Source organism: Candoia aspera, chromosome 5 (genome assembly GCF_035149785.1).
Source record: "Candoia aspera isolate rCanAsp1 chromosome 5, rCanAsp1.hap2, whole genome shotgun sequence".
In the NCBI taxonomy this organism is placed as follows: domain Eukaryota; kingdom Metazoa; phylum Chordata; class Lepidosauria; order Squamata; family Boidae; genus Candoia; species Candoia aspera.
In genome coordinates, this window is record NC_086157.1 from 9,491,670 (window position 1) to 9,518,830 (window position 27,161).

Consider the following 27,161-nt stretch of genomic DNA (forward strand, 5'->3'; position numbering starts at 1 on the left):
ATGTTAAAACACAGCTCTCTTAAAACTTGAGATGAACAGTGGCTCTATCAGATGTTCACCTTAGGGAGGACTACAAAATGAAGTCATGGGTTCCTGGGATTTTAGTAATGGAAATTACAAGCATGCTTTCATTACAAGAGACTTACTAGGGGAGAATCCTCATATACGATGAGGCCATCTTTCACAGAAGGCTGAAGTGTAAGACTCTGCACAGTAGTATCTCTAGGACAGCAAAAAAAGGCACAAGTTTTTATTCAAAATCAAAATAGGAAAGCTGTCAAACCAAGTGCGGATTGGTCTTATTTCTGACTAAGACACAAGACTTAACATATTAAACTGCAATGTAGAATATTCCGTATTATGTCCTTATGATGCATGCAGGCACCATTAATAAACTGCTCTGAGCTTTAAGAAAAAATGCGTATGGCTATTATAAAGAACGCACTGTTGTGGGAAAAGGAGCCAAAACAGATATACCGTTATATCAGTATCATATTTAGTTTCACTGAACGCCTATGTTGAGCTTCCTTCATTGAAGAGATTCACTTTCACTGGAGTGCTTCTGTACACTCCTTAGCTGTTCTCAAAAGGCTAAACTTGTTAGGGCTTGTATGGGAGGCAGATCCATCCACGGATTGTAGGCTAAATTGGGAAGTAAAAAGGCAATCCATTTCCAAATTCTCACCAAAAATCCTACATGGACATGAATCGCTAGATTTACTTATTTCCTAAAGCAGCTAAACAAGCAAACAAAGGTTTCATTCATTTTAACACAGCTAGACTTCAAAAGCAATTTTTAACGATTTCCCAAAAACCCACCTCATATTTCTATCAAGGACAGACTTCGTTGCAAACAAAATGAGAGACACAGTAACAAAGAATAGGACAGTATAGGCTGTAGCTAAAGTTTATTCCGTGATTATGGCTTGTCTATGTGATAGTTTCAATTATATTGTATCCTTCTTTAAACAACAGATTTAGTCTAAATATATATATCCCACTTTAATGGATCTCCCAACCAAATTGCTAACTGGATCCACACCATTCACCTTCAGTAATTCAGTAATACTATTATCTGGTACTTCCAATTAACTCACTGGTTCCTCTCACCAAAAAAATCGAGACCCGATACATGGAAGTCTCAAAGATTTCTTGGTAGCTTTGGGCATTTTCAAGATGCTGTTGGGCTATCAGGCTGTAAACAACTTTTTTTGATATCTCAAATGAACCAGGATCATTGGGAGAGGAGAGAGGGAAAAGACATGACCACATATTATAGCTGGAGAAAAAGTAGTTGTGTTGAATGAAAAGCTCTTATCTTGACCAAAAAACCCCATAACCCCTATAAAGAGATCATTGGGTACAAGCAATCACTTAGTTGTGTTGTTTTAGACATTTGCTGAGTTCTCTTCAGAACCATTAGGCAATGCACATGGCCATTTCTTCATTGCATTAGCGCCATATCAGCTAAACATCTTTATGCTAGAAATAAGATCAAGCTTCTTTTGGCCAGACAGGTTATCTACTGCTGACAAATATATATGTGATGTCGCTACCCAATAATAACTACCTCACCCTTTGAAAAAAAGAAAAGAAAAAGAAACTTCTTCCTGAAAAGAAGCAGGAACAGGCCATCTCTCCCAGTGCCTGATGACTAAAGCAAGGAAGATTATTTCATGGAAAGTGAGAAATATTGGGGGTGAGCCAAAAACAGGCGGAAAGATCCCAACGGCCTGCATCATTTCATTATGAAAAGTGTGTGTGCATGGGGAGGGGAATGCTGCCTCTGCAAATATTCTCTGCTATTTTCTACTCCCTAATCCACAGTGGAATGCAATCCTTCTCTTTCTTATTCAGTCATTTTTGCAGGTCACCAGCCATTCTCCTTTCTAAAGATAAGCATGTCACAAAAAGCCCTTATTTTCATGCCGGCATTTTGATTCCAGTTTGATAAACCCGAATGCATTAGCAGATCTGTAATACAGTGGTTCTCCAGTCCACACACACAGTCAGGGAATGCTTTCAAAACAGCTTCATCAAGCCTTCAAGGAGGGGGCTTTGCTTGCAGTAATACACACTGACAGTGCTCCTTTCGAAACTTTGGCCTAGCCCTGATGCTTGACAGCAAGAATCCCGCAATGCAAGGCATGGCTCACCTGTGCAGCTGCAAATATTCTCTTGGTCGATTCAACAAGTGGAGGAATCTGTCAACCACTTTATTTTTTCCCACACCCTGCAACAACAAAGTGAGCACAATGATGGGTGTTTGGGGGAAAACAGAGGATGAAACAGTCTAGGAAGGTACTTAATTTGGTAGCTAAAGTGGGAATAGCCCTCAGATTCTGGCACTAAGACAACAGGCCGTTTTCATCTGATAAAAATACAGAATTGTTATAATCAGGCTATATCCCACATAAAACCAATACTAACTCATGGGGCTCCTTACAAACAAAGAGCTTTAACTGTATCTTTAAATTAAAAGGGTGGGCTTTTTTGTTGCAATTTTAATGGCTATAATGCCCTATGGCTACACATACTTTATAAATAAACTTGAAACTTGAAATTTAAGTTAACTGTCTATGAATATTTTTCATACTATAATTTATCAACTGGCTTATGCCAATACACCTATAGCAAAATGTATCAGTGTATTACACTGTTGGCATCTCCCTGAGCAGAATGCTCTAACCACTTTATTATTTCTGGCAAGGCAGCAGCCAGAATTCATTTATATTTATTCAGAAGTCAGATTTACAGGTTCAGTGAAATTTACTGTTAACTAAATATACATAGAGGCATACATCAATTTTTTTAAAAAATGTGTACAGTATTGCTAGGTAACAGATACATATCTGTCATCACTTGCCAATTTGTACTAAATTCTATGCCCAGGGAACTGGAAAATATGTCTACAGGAAACTTGGCTTACATTCTTGACCCAAGGCAGCAGGCTAAATGTATGAAATATGTTTTCACAGAAATATAAATGTATATAAAATATGTTTGCATAGAAATCGCTCTTCTTCCCACTATCATCCTGGGAAAACAGATTCAGATATAACGAAATGAGGCTAAGATTTGAGGACACTGATACCATCACTTTTGGAAGTGTCCTCAAATCTGAAAACAGTACACAAATTCTTCCTAACTAGAAAATGTTACCCATTCCTTGTCAGAGATGACTTTATATAACTCAACACAGCTGCCTTCTATTCTCGACAATATACTTCTTTACTCTACAAGAACGAATTTTATAGTACAAAATAATTATTGATATTGGAAGATGGTTCCCATCTTAAGACAAGCTTGGTATATTCACGTCAATGTTATTTATGGGGAACACAGTGAAAATGTTCAAGGTCTTCACTCCCAAGAGACAGAGAGTATGGTTTCATTCCATTCCATGATGGTATTTCCCTTTTCTAATTAACATCCTTTTTGAATTTCATGAATGGGATGTACCAAAGCCCTTCCTATCATCAATAACATGTGGATTGCTGTTGTTACTTTAATTTGTATTCTTCTTTTACCTAGAGACACTCAAAACTTACATGCTATTAGATATTTCTTTCTAAACTCTAATATACTTTTTAAAACCATGCTTAGTCCATGATTCATACACACATTTTGTAACTATGGCTGGCCTTCAAATTATTTTGTACCCTTAAAAACAATAGGCTGAAACCAGAATGAAATCAATGGCACATGACAGAGAAGAATGAAGTATATCATAGGATAAGTAAATCTGTAGCTTACCTGTTTTTACAACAGTAGAACAATGAATGAATGAATGAATGAATGAATGAAATATACAAATCAGCTAGCAGTTGATATTTGATTTCTCTTACCTGGTTACCAACTAAAAGAAGATGTTCTCCAAGCAAAAAGTCTTTTAACATATCTTCCATCACCATCATATGCTATAGAGGAATCAAACCCATGTTTTAAAATGGGAAAAGAAAATAAATTAGTAACAAAACAATACTAACATATTAATACTGTAGTTTTTAGTACACTTTAGGCAATTCTTCTGAATTAGCCACACACAATCATACCTATCTGGAGAATCATTAATGCAATTTGCTGTTCTGGATTGGGACATCAAAGGAAGGGAGAGAGGGAGGGAAAGGAAGATGCTTTGAAGCCTGGGGGTGGGCAGACCAGGAGAAATGCTGCAGTGGGAGATGCTGAGGGGTTTAGGAGAAACAGGAGGCACTGTGCACCCTACTTACTCCATAAAATTGGCCCAGAATCCCTGTAGGGCTAATATCTGAAACAACAAAAATGTTCCAGGTTTTGTTTCTGCTGAACCAGTGCTGATCTAGATTGGCTCAACAGAGCTTGCAGAACATGATGTGCTTGTTTGGATTTAAAACAGAACACACTTTCCAGATCATGCACACTCTTGCTTAGAAGACAGCAATAATGCCCCAAATGATCTTGAATAGGTTACAGAAATGAGCTGGATCTAGTTCATGACGTACAACAGAGACAAATGCAAACTTCTTGGCTTAGAAAAACAGAAATCCACTGTGCAAGTATACAATATAGATTACCCTGCTGTGTAATAGTGCTTGTAAAAATAGCTTAGGATTTAATCTTAGTTAAAAAATGAAGTTAAATCACTAATGTAATATGCTGTGGAAAAGACAAATGCAATTTGACTACACCAGCAAAGAGCTGTTCTGCAATTATGGGAGGACTTTTGTTCTCTCTTGGTTAGCTCCCACCTCAAATGCCCAGTTCTGGACTCCATACTAGAAGAAGGATGAGGACAACCTAGAACAGGCTTAAAGAAATGCAGAGGGGACAAAGAACTGTCCTACAAAGACAAAGTGAAGGAACTGAGTACAGTTAATCTTGAGAAGACTGAGGACAGGGTCTTCCTATCTTATATCCTACCCTAATATACTAACAATACTAGGTTCTACTAACTCACTTCAATTTCTGCTCTACGCACAGATTCTAAAAAACAGCAGCATCACTGGCAGGTCTGTGATGATCCCAGCAAGCAGAAAATACTTTTTTTCCTAAGCAGTACAAGAATAGGAGTCTCTAAAAACTCTTCCCTTTCATCTACACCTTTGAAATGTTCATCTTCCGACATCAGTATATGATGAAAAAAAAGATTGTTTCAAAGCCAAATAGGCTTAGACTGATTAGATCTGGATCTAATCTCAATCAGCAGGCCTCCATGGATAATCAGGGGGAGAAAAGGAAGCCGTAGCAATGGTGTATGGTCATTACAGGTGTGGAAATACAGAAAAGTTGATCATTTCGAACACCTGAGAAGTTTCAGGAAGGATCCCCCAGACCCAGAAGAGGACCCCCAGAAGACAATCATCATGTAAACCCTTCAGCAATGAAGCAGTATGCAAGAAAATTAGAATAATGTTTACACTGGGTGCCCAATGTGCTGCTGTGCCATCAGATGTGTCCCAGATTCCTCCCTAGGCACCTTACTATGCCTGACTCTTTTCAACAGTTTAAAAACAAGGAATTGAGCATGCTGTAAACCAAAGTGCTTCTAGCATTATATTTCCAAGAATGCCTCTTGCCTGTATATATTGGCCTTGTAAGTAGCAATTCTTAGAAAACAAAAACGACCTGGGGCTGGAATGGAGGAAAAAAGTAACGTCAAAGTAAGCTCAGATGGTAGGCATCCTTTGGAAGGTTGCCAAGAACCACCTTGGCCACTAGTACCAATGGGTATTTTGTGACTGGCTGCATTCATCATGGCATGCCCTTTGCAATAGGCAAGCCCCCACCCTAACAGCTATTTTGGGGGTGCCCACCACATGATCTCAAAAAGCCAGATGTGCCCATTTTGGAGAGGGACCCTGATAGAGAGAACATCCCAAAAAGGCAGCGAAGAGGTTTGGTCTCCATCTGAAAGAACAGGAGACCAGCACTTACTTGAGTATTTTCATAGAAAAGAACATCAGGCACTTTCATCCTCTCATAGGGGTTGTAAACTGGAATGCTGACACTCCCAATCTTGAGGACTCCTGAATTAATTTCACCTGGACATTCACACAAATTAAGGATCATTACTTAGTGCATGGATATGCACAACTATTTCCATTCAAGATACAAATGAAATCTTTAATTTTAGAAAGTCCTTTAGAAAGACTTCAAAGTAGCTTTTGAGATGTTACTTGGTTATAGGCGTACTTTGATAACCAGTATGTTTGTTTTGGGAGATTAGCCTGATGTCTATCTAGCCCCGGCCTTTTAGAAGACAAGGATATAATTATGATTTGTTCTGCAAGGAGGTTTCCTTTCCTCTCAATCCCAGTTGTGGAATTTGCTCATGTAGAAATCTGCAAAAATGCAGCTGGCATGAGAGACTGTGGACCAAACTATACACTACCCTAAAATGAAGCTAACCATTACACTTTCAATATATTTTCCATGCAATGTAAGCACTGAAGATATCATTTCAACTAGATCCCTTTGGCACCTAAAATTCACAATGCAAATAATGTAAAAGTAGTGATTCATTTGTTACAATACAAACGACGTGTACAAAGCAACTGATCTAAATTTACCCCATAGCAGGGAGCAAAGGATTAAATGCTTCTACCTGCACACGAGGATCTAATCTGAATCAGTGTCTCAGCACTTACTGTAAACATTAAAAAGATGCATGTTGTTCAACCCTTCTAGGAATAGAAATACAGAAAAGTTCAACGTCATGAAAACTCTAGATATTTTGGTAAGGATCCTCCAGCCCTCAGTAGAGAACATAAATTAGAATATACAGCAGTCAACTATTGACACTAAATCATTAATACAGGAAAATAGCTTCTTGTGTTTTTAGAATAGCACTGAATATTAATCTAGACTGTTACTGTTCCCAGTTGTACCAACAGGCAAATTATTTATCACCAGCTCTCGTAAGGTAGATCATCAGTGGAACAATTAAAAAAATGTAACCATCATATATTGTACACTGTAAGGCCTGACAATAGAAGGCGGTTTTTAAGAATTGCATACACGTATTCCCATTCAACAGAAATTCCTGCCAGAAAATTTCACTGAATTATTTTAATACATTTTTCGGCACAGCAGACATAAACAGTCAAGCAAAAACAGCTGTAAGTTATTATCACATATTTCACATGTTTTTTGTAGCATAAAGGGAATGTTTCAGACCTTAGGAGCAGCCTAACTAAATGTCTGTTAAAGTTTAGCTTAGTTTAGCTTGTGCTTAACACTGAAAGCTGCAGTGTAATGGTGGGCAGGAGGAACAGACTCTGGCAATCTGCTCCCAGTTAAAGCTAACCAGATTGGACAAAATTATTAATTTATTTGAAGTATTTACACCCCAACTATAACCACTGAGTTCTGCACAGCTCACACCAATGACCCTGGAACATTACTGTAGGTGGCAGGGCTCAAAGCCCCAAAGACTCTTGAAGACAAACAGCTCAAACCACGCTCAGATAATCAAGCAAGACCATGCCTGCTAATTCCATGGAACCTGCACAGCCGGAATCCAACTCAGAGTGAATCTGAGTGACTTTATCTAAGAGATGCCAAGAACAATCTTCACAGTGACCCTGCAGAGGCTCTCCTGGGCCCTTCCTACACAGGAGGAACCAAGTCACCTGAAACAGGGCTGCTGGCCAACTACTTGGGGATCTGATAAGAGTAGAGAAATAAGTACTTTTTACCACTCTTATTGCCACAAGGTAATCCCTAATAATCCCTCCTAAATTTTTACCTGTGCCTGGCCGGATTCACTCTTTGTCTTCCTCCAGTGATGATTTAGAGATCTCTTGGGCCATTTCATCTCCCAAAGTTCCTCTGTAAACCACAGGACTCTCTGATATCCATGCACATAGTCTCTATGCAGGTGTGATCTGATCCAAGGCTGCCACTGCCCACTCATTCTGAGCAGTGATGAAGGCCTTGGTTGAGCCATGCAGCACAGCTTCAGTAACTACCCCAAGTCCCCTCTAGAACCCCCACTGGGTCAATCAAGCATCTGGGGAAGACTGATCAAATAGGTCATTCCTCTACGCGGCTATTCTCTGTAGCCAGAGAACCACACAGCTAACAGGGAGTGATCTCTCCATGACCAGGAACTGATGGCCACATCCCCCAGTACATGTCACCACTGCCCCAATACAAAGACCAGATCTAATGTACGACCTCCACTGTAAGGTAGGCCATCAACCTGGATCAGGTCCATGGTGGCCATGAACTCCTGAGCCAGTTCACAGTTGAAGCCTACAAAGGGCAAGTCCCGCAGAACTGTAAGTTTGGGGAACTCCACGTCCAACCCGCCATAGCATCATGCACTTCAAGTACGGAAGCAACTACTGAGCAGGGAGGCTGGTATCCTAGTAGCCAACCCATCTAATTTTTATGTTCTACCTTCATAAACAGAGTCTCACATCCAGCCACCTCCAAATCAACATCTTAGGAAGCCACCAGAACCTTTCAGATGTTAATGTGTGAAACAAGAATCCAGAGTTAGAAATATGACAGGATTGTGCCTGGTTTGTATGGGGTTTACTTTAACAGGAAAAGAAGAAAAATACCAAGACCTTACAGCTATAGTCTCTTCCCTCCATTTTCTGGATATCAGCAGAGCTTGATTCAATCCCAGCATCCAACAGGTTTTTATGTAAGGCAGATTTTGCAAGATTGGGTAAAAACCTAGATATACAAGAAAAGGGAAGGTTACTTCAGAGAGAGAAATGTTGTTCTGTAGACTTCTTACAGGTGACCAGATCCTATAGTGATCTTTTCACCTCTGGGTATTATCAGCGCATTAAGGACCTTTCTTAGCTTACTGTCTTCTAACTGTGCTGGAGGTCATTCCCATGCTCACCCTGGCTTTACCTGAAACGAGCTGTAGCCCAACACATGAGGAAGAGGTCAGGTTGGGAAATGATGGGCTCCTATAAGAGCTTTAGATTTTGTGTGTCATGTGTGTCTGTGCGTGCACTCATGTCTGAGCACTGTTTTCATTTTGCCAAAGCCTGGAAGTTAGAAATCCTACAGTGGCAAAGCAAATTCTTTCCACTTCTTTCCAACACAAAGCATCTATACTGAGGTCAGCCTTCTGAAGCATTCCAGACAAGAAGCACACCCAGAAGTACTAGTTTTAACTTTACTGTGAAGTTATATTAACAGAATCTTGCAAGTTTGAAAGTACACCTCTCCCCACTCACCTTTACAGTCCAAGAAACTAGGGAGGATCCCTTCTGAGACATTTGCCATGCCCCCATTGCTTCTGCTGGTTCAGCTGCCTTTTATCTGACCACTGTCTAGTCTGTAGCTCTTCCTCCTGTCTCCCAAGGTCATTCCCACATTACAACTATGAATCATGATTAAGTTCATTATAATTTGCTCTACTAGCCAAACCAACATTCCTCTCTTCAGAAGATTTTGGAAATACGTGTATTTATAAATGGTAGAACAGGTGGGGTGAATCTGTGGTCCTCAAATCTCACTCAACTACAAGGCCCAGCATCTCTCTCTCTGGCAGGGCTGCTGAGAGTTGTAGTTCAGCAATTTCAGGAAGATTAAGAAAGAAGAAAATCATTCTCATTCCAAGAAAACATCAAACAAGCCGTTTGCTCCCCATTGCTTAGAAGATGGAATGATGGTGATCCTGTCAAGGTTGGGGATGCATTGCTATGTTTTGTCATTGCTGGACCACTGACAAACCTATTCCTGTTCTGAATAATACCTGCAATTTTACCTTGGTTATTTTGTAATCACCATGGGAATTCAATGAATCGCATCTAACTGATCAAATGTTTCTTGTCAATGACTTTCGAACTGTGAAAGAAATAAATGACATACTTCCAGTGTTCAGTTAAAACAAAAAAACACCTACAAAAATGTACCTGGAAAGACAAGCTTTATTGATAGCATGGTGGAGACTTTCATCCGGGTAGTGAGAGAGTCGCCGACAGATTCTCAACAGCTGGCGGGTAGATAAGGATGAGGCTAGAGACTGTGCCTGTCAATGGGAAATGAATTTAATTTTGTTTATCTTCACCTGCGAAGAGAATTCTTTCTAAAGATGCAACACGCCGCAGAAGAAACCTTTCCCAGTCTGGTGCCCTCCAGGAGTCTTCAACTCCCATATTCCTCTACTGGCACAGCTTCGGAGGGCACCAGAGAGGAAAGATGCTGTTCAAAGGAATGGCTCGACAGAGTTTCCGGTACTTTAAATACAAAGGTGATCATGGTTTCGAAGGGCAGGCTGAGCCAGGCTCCTCTTGTCGCTGGTCCCTCTGGGTTGTGAAGAAGACAATATAAAAAATGCCTTCAACCTATCTTACTAAGGGCTTACTTGAACTCAGCTCTGAGTATGTGAACATTAATGGTAATCTATTACACTGCCACTAACCCTAAGATAATTGCCCAGGATGTGGAATCAGAGTTTGAAGTTGAGTAGCAAATCCTGATCAGTATTAACGATCAGGCAACACAATGCTCAATCACTACTGTGGCAATCAAGAGAGTTTCTCCCACGGAGAAGAAAAACGGGAGTGGAAGTGGTGGAGATTAAAGCATACATGATCCAAAGCCATTATCTGTGGCTTTAAGAGTTCAAGGGTTAAGCGTGCATTGGCCTGGCCTGTTCAAATGGTAAAAGTAATCCAGCCTGGTGAGATTAATGTCTTATTAAGCTGTCTAGCACCGCCAGACAGATGGTATACCCTGGGAACTAAAAAGGAAAAAAGCAAATTCACTGCAATTTTGCCTTCCCTCGCAAATATCAACCTAATCTAAAACATTGCCATGAAATAGCAATGCTGGGGCACCTTTCACGCTACACCTGAACTCCAACCTGTGTAAATTAGCTATTACATTTAAGTCAACCATCTTGTTGAAAGCCAATCTTTCCACCAAGACAGAAACTTTTCCTGAATTTCCTCCACTGACTTTTGTTTTCTCTCAGGCAGAAATGAAAACAAAACACTGCGCTAGAACCCTGGAAAGACATTTCTCCAACTTCTAAATCTAGCTCAGAGAAATTTAAGCCAATTTATGTCCAACAGGAACATTCAATGTTAGGACCTATCGTGTTTAGCAAGAAAAGCAATCTGCATACTGAACAGGTTAGCAGTTGCATTTGGGTTAGCAGTTGCATATTACCACCTTACAGCATACATCTGGAAGCTTGCAAGAGAGGGGAAGCTTCTCCCCTCTCTTGCAAGGCACCATGGATTATACACCTAAGGCATGAAGTTCAGCTTGCAGCCCAAGCAAGCTATTTATATCTCCTTCCTGTGGATGGCTTGTCACTATTCATCTGTAAGAATCTCCTCCCAGGCTGAATGTGACTCACTTCTAGAAGATAGCCTCCAGACATTTTGCCATTTTAAGAAAACTCTACTGAGAAGTCCTACTTTTCAGACTCATTCTCTGTAAACAATTTAGACAGAAAATGGTGTCAACGCGAAGCTCCACGTGTGTTTTTCAAGACTGAGCACGTTTCCATAATGTTATTTTTTCTTCGAACAAGGCATAAAATAAAGGAATGATAAAGCATTTGTGCAAAAGCTAGTAAAGTCAAGGGCTTTTCCCTTGAAAAGATCAACCCAACTTATTCACAGTAAACATCTAACTCTTCAGAGTGTAGAAGTATGATACCCCGCGATAAATGGAGTATGATACTCCATGCTTACACAGGGACTTAAATGTTAAGACATGTTAGAGTATAAGATAAAACTCCTCAAAGAAATTCAAGCTTTCTGAGATTCTGCAAGCTCTCAATGGCTTAGCCAAAATTTTATTTGATTTATTTGATTTCTATAGCCTTTCTAAAATGGTGAGGTTTTAGGGATTTGACGATGAAAAAGCAAGACAAAGGATCAAAAGTGAAACATCAAAACTCACGGTGGGATCGTTTGTCTCACGAAGTTTGTGTGTCAACTTCAGTAACTTCTCCACTGCGGCATCGGGTACATTTGGAACCTGAAACATATATTTGTTATAGATACGTATACACTTCATTCTGTGCTCATCCTGATGTAGACAAATCCACACACGCACCTCAAAAAGGCACAAGGAGATTTAAGAGAAGTGTTGAGAGATTTGGGAGGAAAGTTAATACAATCAAACAACCCCCCCCCCCCAAAAAAAACATTGGGGAGGACCAAATGGGCCAGTCAACACTGCACATGCTGAAAAGAGAAGGAATGGAGTATCTTAGGAAGTCACTGGTTTGCCAGAATGATCAACATTCCTCACTGCACCATTTTGGGTGCTACTTGAATACATGTTTGATGTGTACACACACAATGTTAGCACAGTTAGTCTAGTGTACATCAATATAAACAGGAGAGAAAATCAAGCATGCAAGTCAAGCCCAGTTAGTTCAGCTTCTTGTACATTTATGACTTCGCCGTGAGTAATTCTGTGAACAGAGGGGAGGCAGGACAGGGCAAGCAATGACCCAAATAGATGCCATTGTCAAGCTCTGGCATCACTTACCATCTCTTTAATAACTTGAATTTCTTCACTCTTGCTTAGTGGCTTTACATAATGGAAAAGGAAAAGAGGTAAGATTTCTGGGCCCAGCCACTGCTGCGTGGTACTTCCGAGAGGAGGTGGCTCAGCCAATGCAATTAGTCTGAAGGAGGGGTGGATGGGAAAGATGGCCCTGTGAGAAAATGATTAGGTTAGCTGTTTTGCCTTGCACAGAACTGAAGGGCGGCTGAGCGTTGCTTAAGAACATGTTCTGTTTCTGCATTTCTGCTCACGACTTGGTCCCAAAATAAATACCCCAGCTGGCATTTTTCCATACTACTTCAACGCATTTGCCTGTGTGGATTAGCCTAACCAGGCATAACAATATTAGGTACGAATTAAACTCTTACCTGTGCATGAGATCTCTCTTTACTGTCTTTCACCCAAGTCAACTAATTCAGCTGGAAGACTTCCCTTAACCACAGATTACCAGCTGTTAATTATGCCTAACAGCTTTGGAGTAAGTCAGAGCCGTAAGCAGACACCGCACATTTATTCGATCCAAATATGCTGCCTCATTCCAAAGCTGTTAATCATAAGTTTCCTGGTTTGGGCAAAACGGGAAGCCATAGTTAACTGAAGACTTCCTGTTTGTTTGCCAGTTTACCTAACGGGATTGCATTCAGAGGCAAACGACTTAGTCCTACTTTGCCTTGCGGGAACAATGTGAACCCAAAATGTGAACAACAACAACGACAACAAAAATTATACAGCAGTGGGCAATCTTTTTTTGGAAAACACTAACAAAAATGTGAAAGAGTAAACTGCCTGTTGAAAACAGTCGCACAGATCAAAGCCTTGAAGTTTGTAACAGATATTTTTAGCTGAATGGTGCAAGCCTCAAAGCTAATCCTTGGCTGATAAACATGGACAGTGAAGGATCTGGAAGAATCATGTGAAATGGGAACGAACGACAAGGTGGTTGTCACCATGTAGAAGAGCAGTGACGATCAGGAGAGAGCAACCAACAGGGCATCTGCCAGAGGGGGCCGGGGGATCTAAGTGACATCATGACATCATTGTGAACTATGTGATGGGCATCATGATGTCATCAAACAAGGGACACAACTTTTATGGTTTATTTTGGTCTTGATGACCTCACGACAGGCGTGACGTCACTGTGGCTGCTTCTCGAAGCCTATGGCAGCCAAGTTTATTACAAAGTCTTTTTGAAACCACTGTCTCCTTTGTCATCAAGAACACACCTTTATTTAAATCCATGTTATTTTTATTATTAAATAGGATGCTTGTTTCTGAAAACCATTTCTGTAAGGATATGCAGCATTAACATTCAATGGCCCATCCTGGTGCAGTGTTCTCTAAAGCAAGTGAACCAATTTTTAAAACAGCATTAAGTGGTTGGAGCAAGTACACTTTTGCTAACACATACACATATAAATCACAGCAAAAGCTAGCAACCAGCTCCTTAATGCATCAACATAAAAAAGCATTTCTGCGTTGTAGTATAACCTAACTTTATCATTGTTCTTCACAGGGTAAAAACCCATTTGCATTACTGTGAAAAGACTGTTTCTCTACTGCATAAGGAAACGGAAATGGAAATAAGTCCACTATAAAATAAGACCTATCCCAGTTTTTGTTAAGTTTCATATATTTCGGTTTTCAGTCCTTTTTCAAAATCTGGCTCTACAGAAGTGTCAAGCAAGTATTATGGGTAACATCAGAATGGCTACACATCTCCTGGAATTTGGATTATGAGATTCTGCTATAAGCTACCAGGGTTTTGACTGCAATCCACCAAACACGGTGCCTGATCACAAAATTCTCCCCTTTACTTTCTTGAGTCCCATAATAAGCCATTGTGACATCTTCCATGGCCCAGACCCTCACTGGCCTCTCCAGGGACAGAACGGCCCCCTCCTGTTTGCTAACTTCAGGAAGTCTGTCCAGACAATGCTTTTTGGAGCAGGGGCCAACTTGGTTGGAACACCTGGGTTAGGGTTCATTTATGGTGGCTGAGAGGATGTTCTATAAGCGTTGCTGTTTTTCCTGTATTCCTTACAAATTTCATGATCAATAAGCCACCTAGAATCTTTGGATGGGGAAGCAGAAACAGGAGCAAGCAAACATATAAATACAAACCATAAATGCTGTTCTCCCCCCCCCTTTTTTTTTGCAGTTTAAACGAAAATATCAATATGAGGGATGTCGAATAAGAAGTAACACCAGATGGACATGGGGACAGCCAGCATTGTTAATATGGTAAAGGACGAAAAGCAAAACAGAGAGTTTATTTGGATAGTGGCAGCAGAGATACGGGCATCTCTTTCACTCATGCAATCTAGGGAGGTGCCCCTCTTGACTTAGACTCCATGGACTTCATCTTCACCGAGGTGACGCCCCAGTTCTGGAATTCCTTCCAATGTCTCTTTTCACTTTTTTTCACTCTGCATTTACCATCAGTTTCATAGATCAGATGAAATCATTTTACCTGTCCAAGATCTTTAATAACAAGTTGCTATATATATATTGAAATTCTAGGTGAGAGTTCAGTGTTTATAGATTGCTTAAAAAAATAACATTAATTTGTTATTAGTTTTCATTCATAAATCACCCTGGAGACTCGTTCTATTAAGAGTAAATTATCCTTTTTCTGCCATCATTTTTTGCTCACATATTTCTCCAAAAGCTGCATTTAGCAATATAATAGCATTATCCCTTCCCCCAAAGGAGATAAAGTAGACCAAAGGAACGGTTAGAAAGGAAAACCAACAGCAGTCGTGAAATTAAAGCAATACTTCACTCAACAACATTTTGTTCAACGTAGCATTGCTGTTACATCACACAGAATCTCTTTCTCTCTCTACCACCCGCCCGCCTGCCCACCCACACCCACACCCACACCCACACACATGTACTACCCAAATCAATCTACTGTGAGTTAGTAGATAGATGTTTTTCAATGTGGCAGTCTAAGGCTGAGAGAGAAGAACTGGCCCAAACTCACCCAGCTGGCTTCTGTGCTTACGGGTGGACTATCTGTTGCTTACAGATAGAAAGTAAGGAAGCCATGACTGTGGCAGGTGTAGATGTTTGTACACTGTTCCAGTTGATTCAGTGAAGAAGACCCCAAAAGTGACTTGTTAGGCCTACAATTGGCCAGGGGAAGACAGTTCCACAGATGAACAAATATTCTGGCTTTTCAACCCTTTTAGATTATGACTGTGGCTCTGTCTACTTTCAACAGCCACAAGCTCCTCTAAACAGCTGTCTGAGCATTTGAAAATGAAGATAATTCATTCTTACAAAGCAGGGAAGGCTATTTAAAAAACCCTCTAAATGCTTCCAGCTAGCAATTTCAATGGTGAGAAACACTGTTAATAAAGAGAAGTTATGTGGAACTCCTGAAGTCAAGGCAAGACCTAAAGGACCAAGAAAAATCTCTGCTAGACTGTTCCAAAAGAGAATCCATGCATTACTGCAAACAACTTGCTGAAATGTTTAGCTGACACTAGAGTAATTACGCATAGATCCATAGTACAAAATTGCCTACACAATAATGATCTGCATGGGAGAAATGTCAGAAGGAAATATTTTCTCTGACTTCATCATAAAAGTCGTCGTTTAAATTATGCAAAAGAAAACCTTTGGCCACAAGCACACAAGATACATTTGAAGAAAATTTGAAAAAAAATAACACTTTGCCGATGAATAAGCACAAGTTCTTAGCATGGTTCTGTAATGCTTTGGAGTTGCGTGACAGCCAAAGACAGAGGAAATGTACGGATGGAAAGAAGAATGGATTCAACTTAAATAGCAACTTATCCTAGAAGTGGAAGAAACCGAAGCTGAAAAAAGGATGGTAAGACAATAGAAACACACCTCCAAATCAACATGAAAAACTTTAAAGAAAACAAAGATAAAAGATTTTGGAATGGCCCTCACAGTCCCTAGGCTCAAATTTTACTGAAAATCTGTGAAGAGATTTCAGCCGTGCCATACACGCAGGGAGACTGAGGAATATTTTTAGTTGGAAGACTGCTGTAAGGAAGAGTGGGAAAAAAAATCCAAAAGAAAGAGTAGAAAGACGATTAGTAAAGGTAAAGGTTTCCCTTGACGTAAAGTCCAGTCGAGTCCGACTCTAGGGGGCGGTGCTCATTTCCGTTTCTAAGCCTTGGAGCCGGCGTTGTCATAGACACTTCCGGGTCATGTGGCCAGCATGACGACTCGGAACGCCGTTACCTTCCCGCCGAAGTGGTACCTATTGATCTACTCACATTGGCATGTTTTCGAACTGCTAGGTGAGCAGGAGCTGGGACGAGCAACGGGAGCTCACCCCGCCGCGCGGTTTTGAACCGCCGACCTTCCGATCGGCAGCTCAGCGGTTTAACCCGCAGCGCCACCGCGTCCCTTCTAGAAAGACGATTAGCTGGGTGCAAAAAAAGCTTGGAAGATGTTGATTCTGCCAGAAGAGGCGTTACAATGTACTGACTGACTGAATGTCCACTCTTCTGCCATATTCACTGTTTTCTTATTCTGAATTGTAAACAACTGTACACAAAGAGTAAACAAGTATTCACATTTGCAGAAAGCTGTGCTTAATTTTGTACCCTGTAGAAGCTGCGCTGGCTTCTGTCCCTGTATGAAATATACTATGTGACCAGGAGTGCCTATAGTTCTGCATGCAATTTATGCATTCAGAAAAAGATATATACAGTACTACATTAGAGTCTGATCGGAGCTTTCAAACAGGAAATAAATGAACACTGCAACTTTTTGCAATTAGTATCTATTTTTTTCCATTGTTACAAATGTCTAGGTAAGAATTGCCTCTGAAATATTACTAATGCACTGCTACTTAACTGACTGCTTTGAAGACTTCCAATGACAAATGAACCACAGTGTTTCTGTTGCATACAGCTGCTTAAGAAGATGTTTATGCAGGAATTCAAAGTTATGAAGAAAAGGCACAGCTTTAGAGTTTGCAGTGAAATAATATAGTGAAAGGCCTGACAGTCATCAGCAGCTGTGCATGGGGCTTTCTTTATAGCAGTGCGATTTATAAACAGGTCAAGCAAGTCCAGATCTTCCTAAAGATACAAAGCAAGTCCTTTACTCTTCCATGCCCATGTGAAAATTCAATTAATTTTAATACCTTTGCTGTAGTTCCTCATCTGAAAGATGCAGCTCTTCTTGTAGCTTTCGGTATCTATCTTCCCTCAGCAATCTGGTACCGTCATAAAGTGTAATCTCTCTATCATGAATCAACCTACAACAGAGTTTGTGAAATAAATAAATGAATAAATAAATAAGTGGGGGTTCCCGTCACCCTGGGTTTTCTGTGAACCTATATATGAAGACACGATGAGAACTCCTTAATCTCACAACGCATGGACAGACTCAACCATGGTGTCAACTGGGAAACGGTGAGCATCCTAAACCAAGCCAAATCCAAAAGTGCCAGAGAAATCCTGCAAGCCTGGCCCTCAGACAAAGCAGCCATCAGCACAGAGGTAAACAACATTTACATGCCATTCAAAAGGGACAGTAGAAAAGCCAAAAGACCAGTACACCTCCTCGCCAGGAATCAACACTCAGATGTGCAAAAATCAACACTAGGATCAACACCAGATGAACCATCAAACAGCACAATACACCTTAATCAAGGAACTATTAACTCAGTCAATCAACCAAGCAGCAAACAACAGCCCAATCAAAGAACTTCCAAGGAGAGAACAACACCCCCCACCAACACAAGCAGGGCAAGTCACGGTATATAAACTGAGAGCAAGGCCCACTCCCTCTTCGCACTGAAGATGATGCCTAGTCTGGCAATGAAACGTCTGCAAGAAAACAACAAGGCTCAGAGAGCACCAAGGACTCCACAGTCCAACCCTGAGCTACAAATATTCACTTTGATTGGAACCTATATATTGTTGAGCCAAACCAGGATTGGGCCTTTAAACGGCACTCCTGGTCAGAAATGGAACGCCCACCCTCAATGTAATGGGAGGAGAGCTCTCACTGGCAATGTGGAAAAGCATCACCATAGGGGAATAAGCCATGCCAAGTTCTCCCCCTTGGAGATGTTCCACACAGGTGTTGCCATTATGGTCCGACAAGGTCCACTATGACTCTTCTCAGACGGAAGTGCGAACGTGCCATTAGACGGTGTGCACGGCTCAACCATCACCTCCCTTAACGTTCCACAGACTGATTCGCAACTGTTGTTGTACTGACCTTTGAAGGACAGCTAGTGTGCCTGGATTGACCCGGTGAATACCATCTAGAACGACAAGCTTCCCTTGGAGGGCAGCTGTAACAAGTGGAGAAGGTCTCCAAGAGGTGTCCCCGTTGGGCAGAGTGTACCTTTGCTGCAGGAGGTCCCGAGCTGTCATATCCTACGAATAGCAAAAACAGTGCCAAAACGGCAATTAACCTCAGCTGTATTTGGCTGCCAGCACAGAATTCTTTGAACAAATCTTGGGCTCAAAGACACGAAAGAGGTTCTTCATTGTTTCAGCTGCACATCTACCTTCTGATAACACAAGGCTTGGAATATTTTTTTTCTTATATAGACAGTGGAAAATACCATCTACTTAAGAGCGCTGCTAGAAATTTCCCTGCGGACACTTCAGATGAAAAGGAAGGTTGACCTATGCATAGACAACCAAGCTGGGTATATGTACGTATATGTACGTGCCTTTGCTTCAGCAGCACAAATATTAAATAGGAACACTAAAGAAGATGAGCATGTGCAAGGACACACAGATATTCATATTAAAAAAGTCGGTACAGGCAGGGCACTTTTAAGAATAAGCTGAGTTGTTAAAAAGGTGCCACCGATGTCAATCTCACCTGAAATGCTGGACGGGCAAAAATCAACTCACTTCAGTTGGGGTAGCGGCTTGGTGTTAATCAGCACATTCCAAGGGAGTAAAATCCATTTTTTCCAGGAGATGAAAATCAGTTTATTGAAAAGAAGGCTTTTGTTGAAATCAGTTTCACTATAAGCACTCTTCTTTGTACTATTCAAGTTAGAGGTACAGCTAATTATCCAGTTATACAACCCACTAGGCTACAGCAGGGTTTCTCAACCTCGGCAACTTTAAGACGTGTGGACATCAACTCCCAGACTTCAACTGGGAGTTGAAGTCCACACGTCTTAAAGTTGCCGAGGTTGAGAAACCCTTGGCTACAGAGATGAAACTACACAGTCACTGAACTGTAAATAGCTGAAACTCTCATCCTTGATGTAAACTGTCCCATTCCTATTTAGGTCTTTTGCTTGTAAATCATCATCATGATTTGTCATTTACCTAACAGGGCTTTACAATTTTGAAATATAGCTATCCAAACCTACATCTCGAAAACTGTGTATTGTTACTTTCCAATTTATCCCTAAATTTACTAACTTAGCAGCTTCCCACTTGTGGTCTGGGAAGTGCTGGAATTTGCCTGGGTACCCTGTTAGGGACAAATAAAAATAAACATAGATATTGCTTAAAATGGGTGAAATCTTGTAGGATAGCCAAATATCACAAGGTTTTTGGTGGCCTCGAACCAAATCTTGGCAGTATTTCAGCATCAACTGAGATTTGGGAATTTCATGAGACTATGAATGCACACGTGTGCACGGATGTGTAGATGTGTATACACACACACACACACAAGCTAATTAACGTGTGTCAACACACACAGGGTGTATCAAAAGCCAGGCCCCATAGACAATCACAGTATGTTTCATTAATTAATTTTTTCCCAAAGGAAATGTTATTGTACTTAGGAATGTTCAAAAGTCATGCATCAAACAATTAAGGAAGGGTTTAGAAGAAAATGGCCACAAAAACTTAATGTAATTTATATAATAAATTGTCTATGGGGCCTGACCTTTAGTACACCCTGTATATAAACATATATAATTATACAATTGATTGATTTTTTTTTAAAAAATGAGCAAAAAAAGATTTATTTAAAAAATTTAAATACCGTGCCTATTAAGGACAGAAATAAAAATCAGCTGCCTTTTAGAACAGAGTACCAATTCAACAGCCCACCCTTCACTGAGATGCTAACTTGCTTCAGAGCAGGCATCAACTTCTAGTACAGAAATAATTAAATGTCTTCAAGAGAGACAACTTTCCAAACATCTTTTTATTAAGTATAGGGGAAAAAGAGAGAGAGAGACAGACAGACAGTCAGCCAGGAGAAAGATATGGCTAAGCCTTGAGAACTGTGATCCAACTCACCAAGTATGGGGAATATTAAAGAACTTACCTGGTAAAGCATGATAGGTTCTATGTTATATCCTAATATAGCTGCAAATGCCTTAGCAACAACAGTTTTGCCACAACCCTGAGGGAATGGAAGAAAGAGAAAACATTTTGAAACAGCCATACAAATAATCATTCCAACTGGAGTAGCAACAGTGCTTTTCAGATGACCAGCTGTGAGAAACTGATACAAGCAAATAGGTTTATTAAATAAAATGGTATATGCCAATGCAGATTGAAAGAGTGCAATGTGTACATTTACAACACAGTACTTACTTTTTGCCCAATCAAACAGATATCTTTAACCATATGAGATTGCATCATTTCGGCCAACAGCTGTTCATGGCTGGAAGTTTTGACGAATCCATCTGCTCCAGAACTCTGGCCTGAGAGTTGAGCCCCAGCAGGAACCTACAAGAAAGGTTACAACTGTGAGGCAGGAAAGGGCGGTAGGTCAACTCAACATATGTTATGCCATGAACTTGATACTTAATGTTCATAGCATAATGTTCATTCAGTTGACCTTCAACTCTCTTTACTCATGAATTGAAGTTGCTATCCCATTTTAGTTCTACTTCCACTTCCAACTAACCTAACTTGTTGTGATATCCAAGTTTTGACAAACAATGGTTATTCTTTATTCAACAAATTTATTTAACAAACTTCTACAGCACACAACTCTTAATCCAGCTAGCTATGATTATAGTTGAAATTATCTAGAGTTTCATTATCATTGAAATAATATAGTTTCAACACACTTTATGACGTTGGCTTGTTTCATCAAGCCATGGACAAATTAACCATAGTTGGGATGTAATGGCAAACTGGTTAATCAGAAATGGAAGCTAATGTTTCCTGTGTTGTATTGTTGCATTAGATGGAAGCTTGCTGTGAGTAATAACTATAATGCGAATCAAATGCTAACATGAAAATGCCACTTTTTGGCTTCTATTTATGTTTCAGACATCTTGTAGATTTTGACATTCAAACCCTAAATTATTGGTGTCCAGTTTATCTGAAGAACAGTCTTATAGGATATGAATCTGAATCATCTGAAAGATCCTTTTGCTAGGAGAGTAACAAATCACTGTGATCCAATCTATTGTTTGGTTTTAATGCCAACCTTTAGAGATTGCTAAGAAGGAAGGAAGAAGGAATGAGGGAGAGATGGATGGATGGATGGATGGATGGATGGAAAGAAGGAAGGAAGGAAGGAAGGAAGGAAGGAAGGAAGGAAGGAAGGAAGGGGAAAGAAGAGGAGAGAGGGATGGATGGGTAGGAGACGATGGGTGGGTGGGTGGGTGGGTGGAAGGAAGGAAGGAAGGAAGGAAGGAAGGAAGGAAGGAAAAAAAGCCTATCCTTTCCCCACATTAAATCTTTAAATAATCACCTGAAATGTCACAGTTTCTCCAGCTATCTGAATGGTCACATCAGCCTGCAAGTTTTTGTCATCCTCCCTCTTCTTCACATTTATAACATTTGTAGGAACAGAAAATCTTCTGGAATCTTGGAGCTCAAATCGCTAAGAAAGAGTGACAATTTTTTTTACATCTTTGAGGGGTAAAGCAATTGTTAAAGGTTAAATTCAGTAATACAATTTTTCAGAATCCGAGATATGGCTTATTATGCTTAAATTCGCTCCTCTGCAGAAAAGCAAATGAACCAGTATTGTACACAGTGTAAGAACTGGGTATGCAAAATTAAGCCCTCAACTTGGAAATAAGGAATTACTTGGTAAGTTTAAGATTAGGCATAAAGTTTGTCTTTTGAAATCAAAGGCGTGCAGTTGAAGGCCCAAGGCTTATAGGAGACCATGGAAATTCTTGGCTGCGGCCCTTAAGGAATTTTCTGAAGTAAATTTCAGTTTTTATTGCAAAAGGAGATGGATCTTAAATATACAACTTGAGAGTACTCACAGAGTAATTACAGTGAAACTTCCTTTTAATGGGTGGGGAGGTCTATTACTCAGGACGGTCCTCTGAATCAGAAAATACGGCATTGCAGGAATTACGTCATATGTGTCAAGGTGTCATTATACAAACCATGTAAATTACAGCAGAAATCTGGTCCTCTGCTTGCCATGTCTGTTGCATCAAGGTCCGATAAAATGAGGCATCACTGTATACTTACTTTTAATAAAATCAAATTTAGTTTTTAGCTTGGTTGCTAAGGCATTCAGAGGCCAAATCTGACTCCTGATTTAGAGGACAGTACCATCACCTTGTATATTTTATTCAATTAGTCTATTAAAGGAACACGAAATCCTTCAAGAAAGTACTACAATATCATCATTATTTTATTCAAGATGTCACATATTCAGAATTCTATAAAGAAAAGAAGCTTGGAGAGTATTTTCAAATGCACTTTCCATCGTTTTTGCTTTCTTACCCATAAAATAAAAATAAAAAACAAAAACTATAACAGCCACAGGGGAAAAAAAAAATAACTGGAAACTTATTTGGTAAAACCACAACAACATATTTGCGGAACAAAAAGCCCTTAGAATATTTCAGTTCTTGGAATGTAAAACCAAGAAAACATATTTTAGCAAAACACATTTCTGTTCCAGGGAAGTATGAAGTTCTAATCCACGGGCTGTTACATTCTAACACACTAAAACTTTCAACGAATTGAGAAAACAGAGATCAGGGAGAGAAGGAAACATTCTCTCCAGGCTGAATTCATTTTTCACAGCATCTTTTTCAACAGGATAGTATAGCAACTGAGCTCCAATTCAGTGAACACTTACTTTGAGGGCATCTTCAACAGCTGTCTGGCCTTCCTTGCCTAGCAAAACTTTATATGGATAAAGCCAGTTGATTACATGCTGCACTGACATCATAGGAAAGGAGTTCTAAATAAGGGAAAACACAGAAATAGCAGACCAATGTATTATACCCGAAAGACGACACTTTTTTAATCCATGGCCATTAGCCAATATCTGCAGTCCCCCAAGGTTGAGCAGTAACTCTGTAAACCTTATTTTTAAGATTCCAAGCCTCTAGCAGTTTGAAGGAGAAACATCTCTAGAGATTAGGAAAGAATGAATGTGTCTGTCTCCCTCCCTTCCTCTTCAAGGCTACATCCCACCCAACTGGGATATATGTGTATCTCAATCACCTATAAAGAGGCAGAGATCTGAGTTTCTTGAATTATGCAAATGATGTAAATTGATGCAAATGACCCAAACCACAAATGGAGACTTAACTTGGCTTTGGCTCTACTGTAATGGGCTGACCCACCCACCCCCACTGGTCTGCAAAATCAAAGATTTACTGAATGTTTAGATGAGCCCCATTCAAAACAAGAGTATGTTAGGCCTGAAATATCTACTGGGAGGTTGTACATTATGAAGTGGCTTGTTGCAGAACGAAAGCAATTATTCAAGAAACAGCGAATGAGTGTTTCCAGACATGATCAGAGGGGGGAAAGGGGGGAATGGAATAATACATAAAAATCTGCAATACTGATCGGCAAAATGGATTTAAGCAGGTCTCCACATTCTCATGATCAAAGCGACAGGGTAGATCCCAATACTTTTCTCACTGCCAAGTACAAGACTAGAACATAAGTGCTTGTGAGGACACAATGTAGACAATTATTACAGGGAGAACTTCTCCCAGGCACAAATTCATTTTATTGGACAACTTTTCCCATGTTATATACTATTGGAGCAAACCTGAGTTTCAATTAGATGAGCTTAATCCTATGCTCCTAAATGCCCATCTCCAGACAAGGTGATGATTAGAAATAGACATACGACAGCTATCACTGTACAAATCGTCAAAATAAAGGTTTTCTTGTCTGATGGCCTAACTTTGCAATGAAATTCCTTAAAAGCACCAATGTTCTGAAAGCACCAATATCAGGAATCCTCCTAATTTTAATCCAGTGGAGTTCCATTTGCCATCAACAAATAAACTTTTAACAAGAAATATATTTCACTCTAAATTATGTTTTTGTGTATGAGCGTAGACCTACCAGAATCTGCACAGCAGAGGATAGGCTATCTAAAGGGAAATCAGGAAGACCCAATGAAGAAGATTCTTGGGTGCAGAGAGTTGTTGCAAAGGACAACAGCTGTGAGATTCTAGAAGTAAAACAATCAGTATTAACTTGAACAGAATGATTTATACTTACAATAATTCTGAATGGCCATTTAAGTAAGCCAAAATCTGATACTACATTGCTAAGGACGCCACAGGATCCTGAGCATAAAGAGAATGGCATCTGAGCATTTGGTCTATGTCCTGCAGTAGCACACTCAGATGCGCTTTTTGTGAAGAATATATGGCCTTAGAACCTGCGTCTTTACAGCTTGGCTCGAGATGCTGCTGACAGTTCAGATGTACATTTTTGCCTTAAATCTATTTTACACAATATGCATCGTTTAAGGAAAAAGGGAGAAGATCTGTTTTCACATTGGACTAAGTTGCAGCAGAACTGGGGTTCAAACATTCTTAATTTTGCATGCAGCAAACCATCTGCTTTCACTTTTAACCTAAGTGCAGTTTTCCATGGTATCTGAATTCAGGGAACTGTGATTTAATTTACCATGGTTTTAGAACAAGACCCAATGATTTAAATCAGAGTTTACCTGGTATGTACTTACAAATTTAGGTTAAATAAATCACAGTCTTGCAAAATCAGAATTTCAGCTCAGGATGATTAAAGGTTTCATTTTAAGTTTTTACTGAGAATTCGTCATCCTATTACAAATATTTAAATTCCAATACAACTTTAACAGGCATTTCAATTCTACATCCAAAGGCCCAACTTCCAAAAGCTAATTCTGAGAACACTCATACAGAGATTTAATATGCCTATTTACCTTTCTGTTGAAACATTACTTCCAATAAAGTACAGCTGTGAAAGATGGTCCTAAAACAAAATGCATCACATATCAGTGTATAAATTTTATTGTGCCAAGGCCCATTCTATTCTAGGATACAATTATCTAGGCTCTAACAAGTTGGATCTGGGTTTATTGCTGACTCAAATGCTTTATATACAATCAGTCTTTTATATCAAAGTGCTTAGCTTTAGAAAATGAAATCACTTTTAATTTCTAGTACAGTTTTTTTTTTTTGGCAATGCTTGCCTTCTTTTAATTAATTAATTGGCCAGCAAGGAATATGTATTTTTTAATTATTTATTTATTTATTCGATTTCTATACTAAACTTCAGCCAACATTTTAAAATTAAGATTTGCAACATTTACATACCTTAAAGGGCAGATGATAAACATCTCTAGCCTGAAATCTAGACCGAAGCGGTGGGTCTAATGGGTTACCCAAATAGCGGGGTACAGGGAGGCCCAGTGCAATCACCCTGAAGTTTTCACTGACTCTAACAATCCTCCATGCATCCAACTCTTCTTTATCATGCTCCTAAACATAAGCAATGTAATAAAAATTATTATTTTAATTCAACAATGACTTCAGTGGTAGAGAATCCAGTGAAGACCTGTATGAATTGAGCAGCAAAGAAGCACAGCAGATTTATATGATAGACCCTTGGAGTAATTTCAATAAAAATGCTAATATTAACATTTCCATCTTGATTTCAGTTCCTTAATAAATACTTTACATATTACAAATTATTCCAGCCTGTGCATGTTCATTGTGTTTTCTCAGTGAACTCCATAAAGTAGGGGAGGAAAGGAAATTAAAAAAAAAAAAAAGGTATGCATTTCCCACAGGAAAGCTTCACCTGTTGAAGGGAAGCAACACTGAAGATCCAGTCAAACAGTGTGATCTTCTTCCTGACTCTTCTGACCAGCTCCATGAAATCAAAGCCCTACAGCAGTGTTTCTCAACCTTGGCAACTTTAAGATGTCTGGACTTCAACTCCCAGAATTCCCCAGCTAGCATGCTGGCTGGAGAACTCTGGGAGTTGAAGTCCACCTGTCTTAAAAGTGCCAAGGTTGAGAAACACTGCTGTAGACTCTTGTATATTCCAACATAAATTTTGAACTGTGGAGGGGAAGTGATGTTTTCTTCTCAATAAGCTCTAATTTGGCCAGATGGGCTTCATTTTTCATGCAAGAGCAATCCCTAACAAAAAAGTAGAATATTATCCTAACCAGACTGTAAAACGGCAGACTGACTTTCATAGATGAATAACAGTTTTTCTTCCTGAATTTCAAAATTAATGTATTAATGTTAATTAAATTAATTTAAGCATTAAATATTAAAAATATTTAAATATTAAAAATATTAAACATTAAAATGTTATTAATTAATTAAAAATCAATGCATTCAGTGCATAGGAATTGATTAAACAGATTAATCTTAGAAATATAAGCACTGTTGTAGGAATTTTGAGCTTTCTAACTCTAACGATGATCTGACTGCGTGTTATGGAAGCTTTAAACTTATCGTTCAACTATCTCAAGTTTTAATTGATTAATTGGTAGGG

At 39.6% G+C, this 27,161-nt stretch overlaps 1 protein-coding gene across 1 annotated transcript in view; it reads right to left on the reverse strand.

The window, feature by feature from the left end:
* Positions 1-27,161, reverse strand: part of VWA8 (von Willebrand factor A domain containing 8) — an 88,181-nt gene that overhangs the window by 45,368 nt on the left and 15,652 nt on the right. The window contains exons 6-22 of the mRNA XM_063304566.1: positions 25,967-26,131; positions 25,573-25,622; positions 24,723-24,831; positions 23,491-23,595; positions 22,132-22,263; positions 21,018-21,152; positions 20,746-20,823; positions 18,709-18,869; positions 17,624-17,737; positions 12,472-12,640; positions 11,875-11,952; positions 9,870-9,985; positions 8,564-8,670; positions 5,917-6,023; positions 3,849-3,920; positions 2,157-2,233; positions 147-222 (exon numbers count right to left, since the gene is read on the reverse strand). Of these exons, the coding sequence (XP_063160636.1) occupies positions 147-222; positions 2,157-2,233; positions 3,849-3,920; positions 5,917-6,023; positions 8,564-8,670; positions 9,870-9,985; positions 11,875-11,952; positions 12,472-12,640; positions 17,624-17,737; positions 18,709-18,869; positions 20,746-20,823; positions 21,018-21,152; positions 22,132-22,263; positions 23,491-23,595; positions 24,723-24,831; positions 25,573-25,622; positions 25,967-26,131 (1,851 nt within the window). The remainder of the gene's footprint in view (positions 1-146; positions 223-2,156; positions 2,234-3,848; positions 3,921-5,916; positions 6,024-8,563; positions 8,671-9,869; positions 9,986-11,874; positions 11,953-12,471; positions 12,641-17,623; positions 17,738-18,708; positions 18,870-20,745; positions 20,824-21,017; positions 21,153-22,131; positions 22,264-23,490; positions 23,596-24,722; positions 24,832-25,572; positions 25,623-25,966; positions 26,132-27,161) is intronic.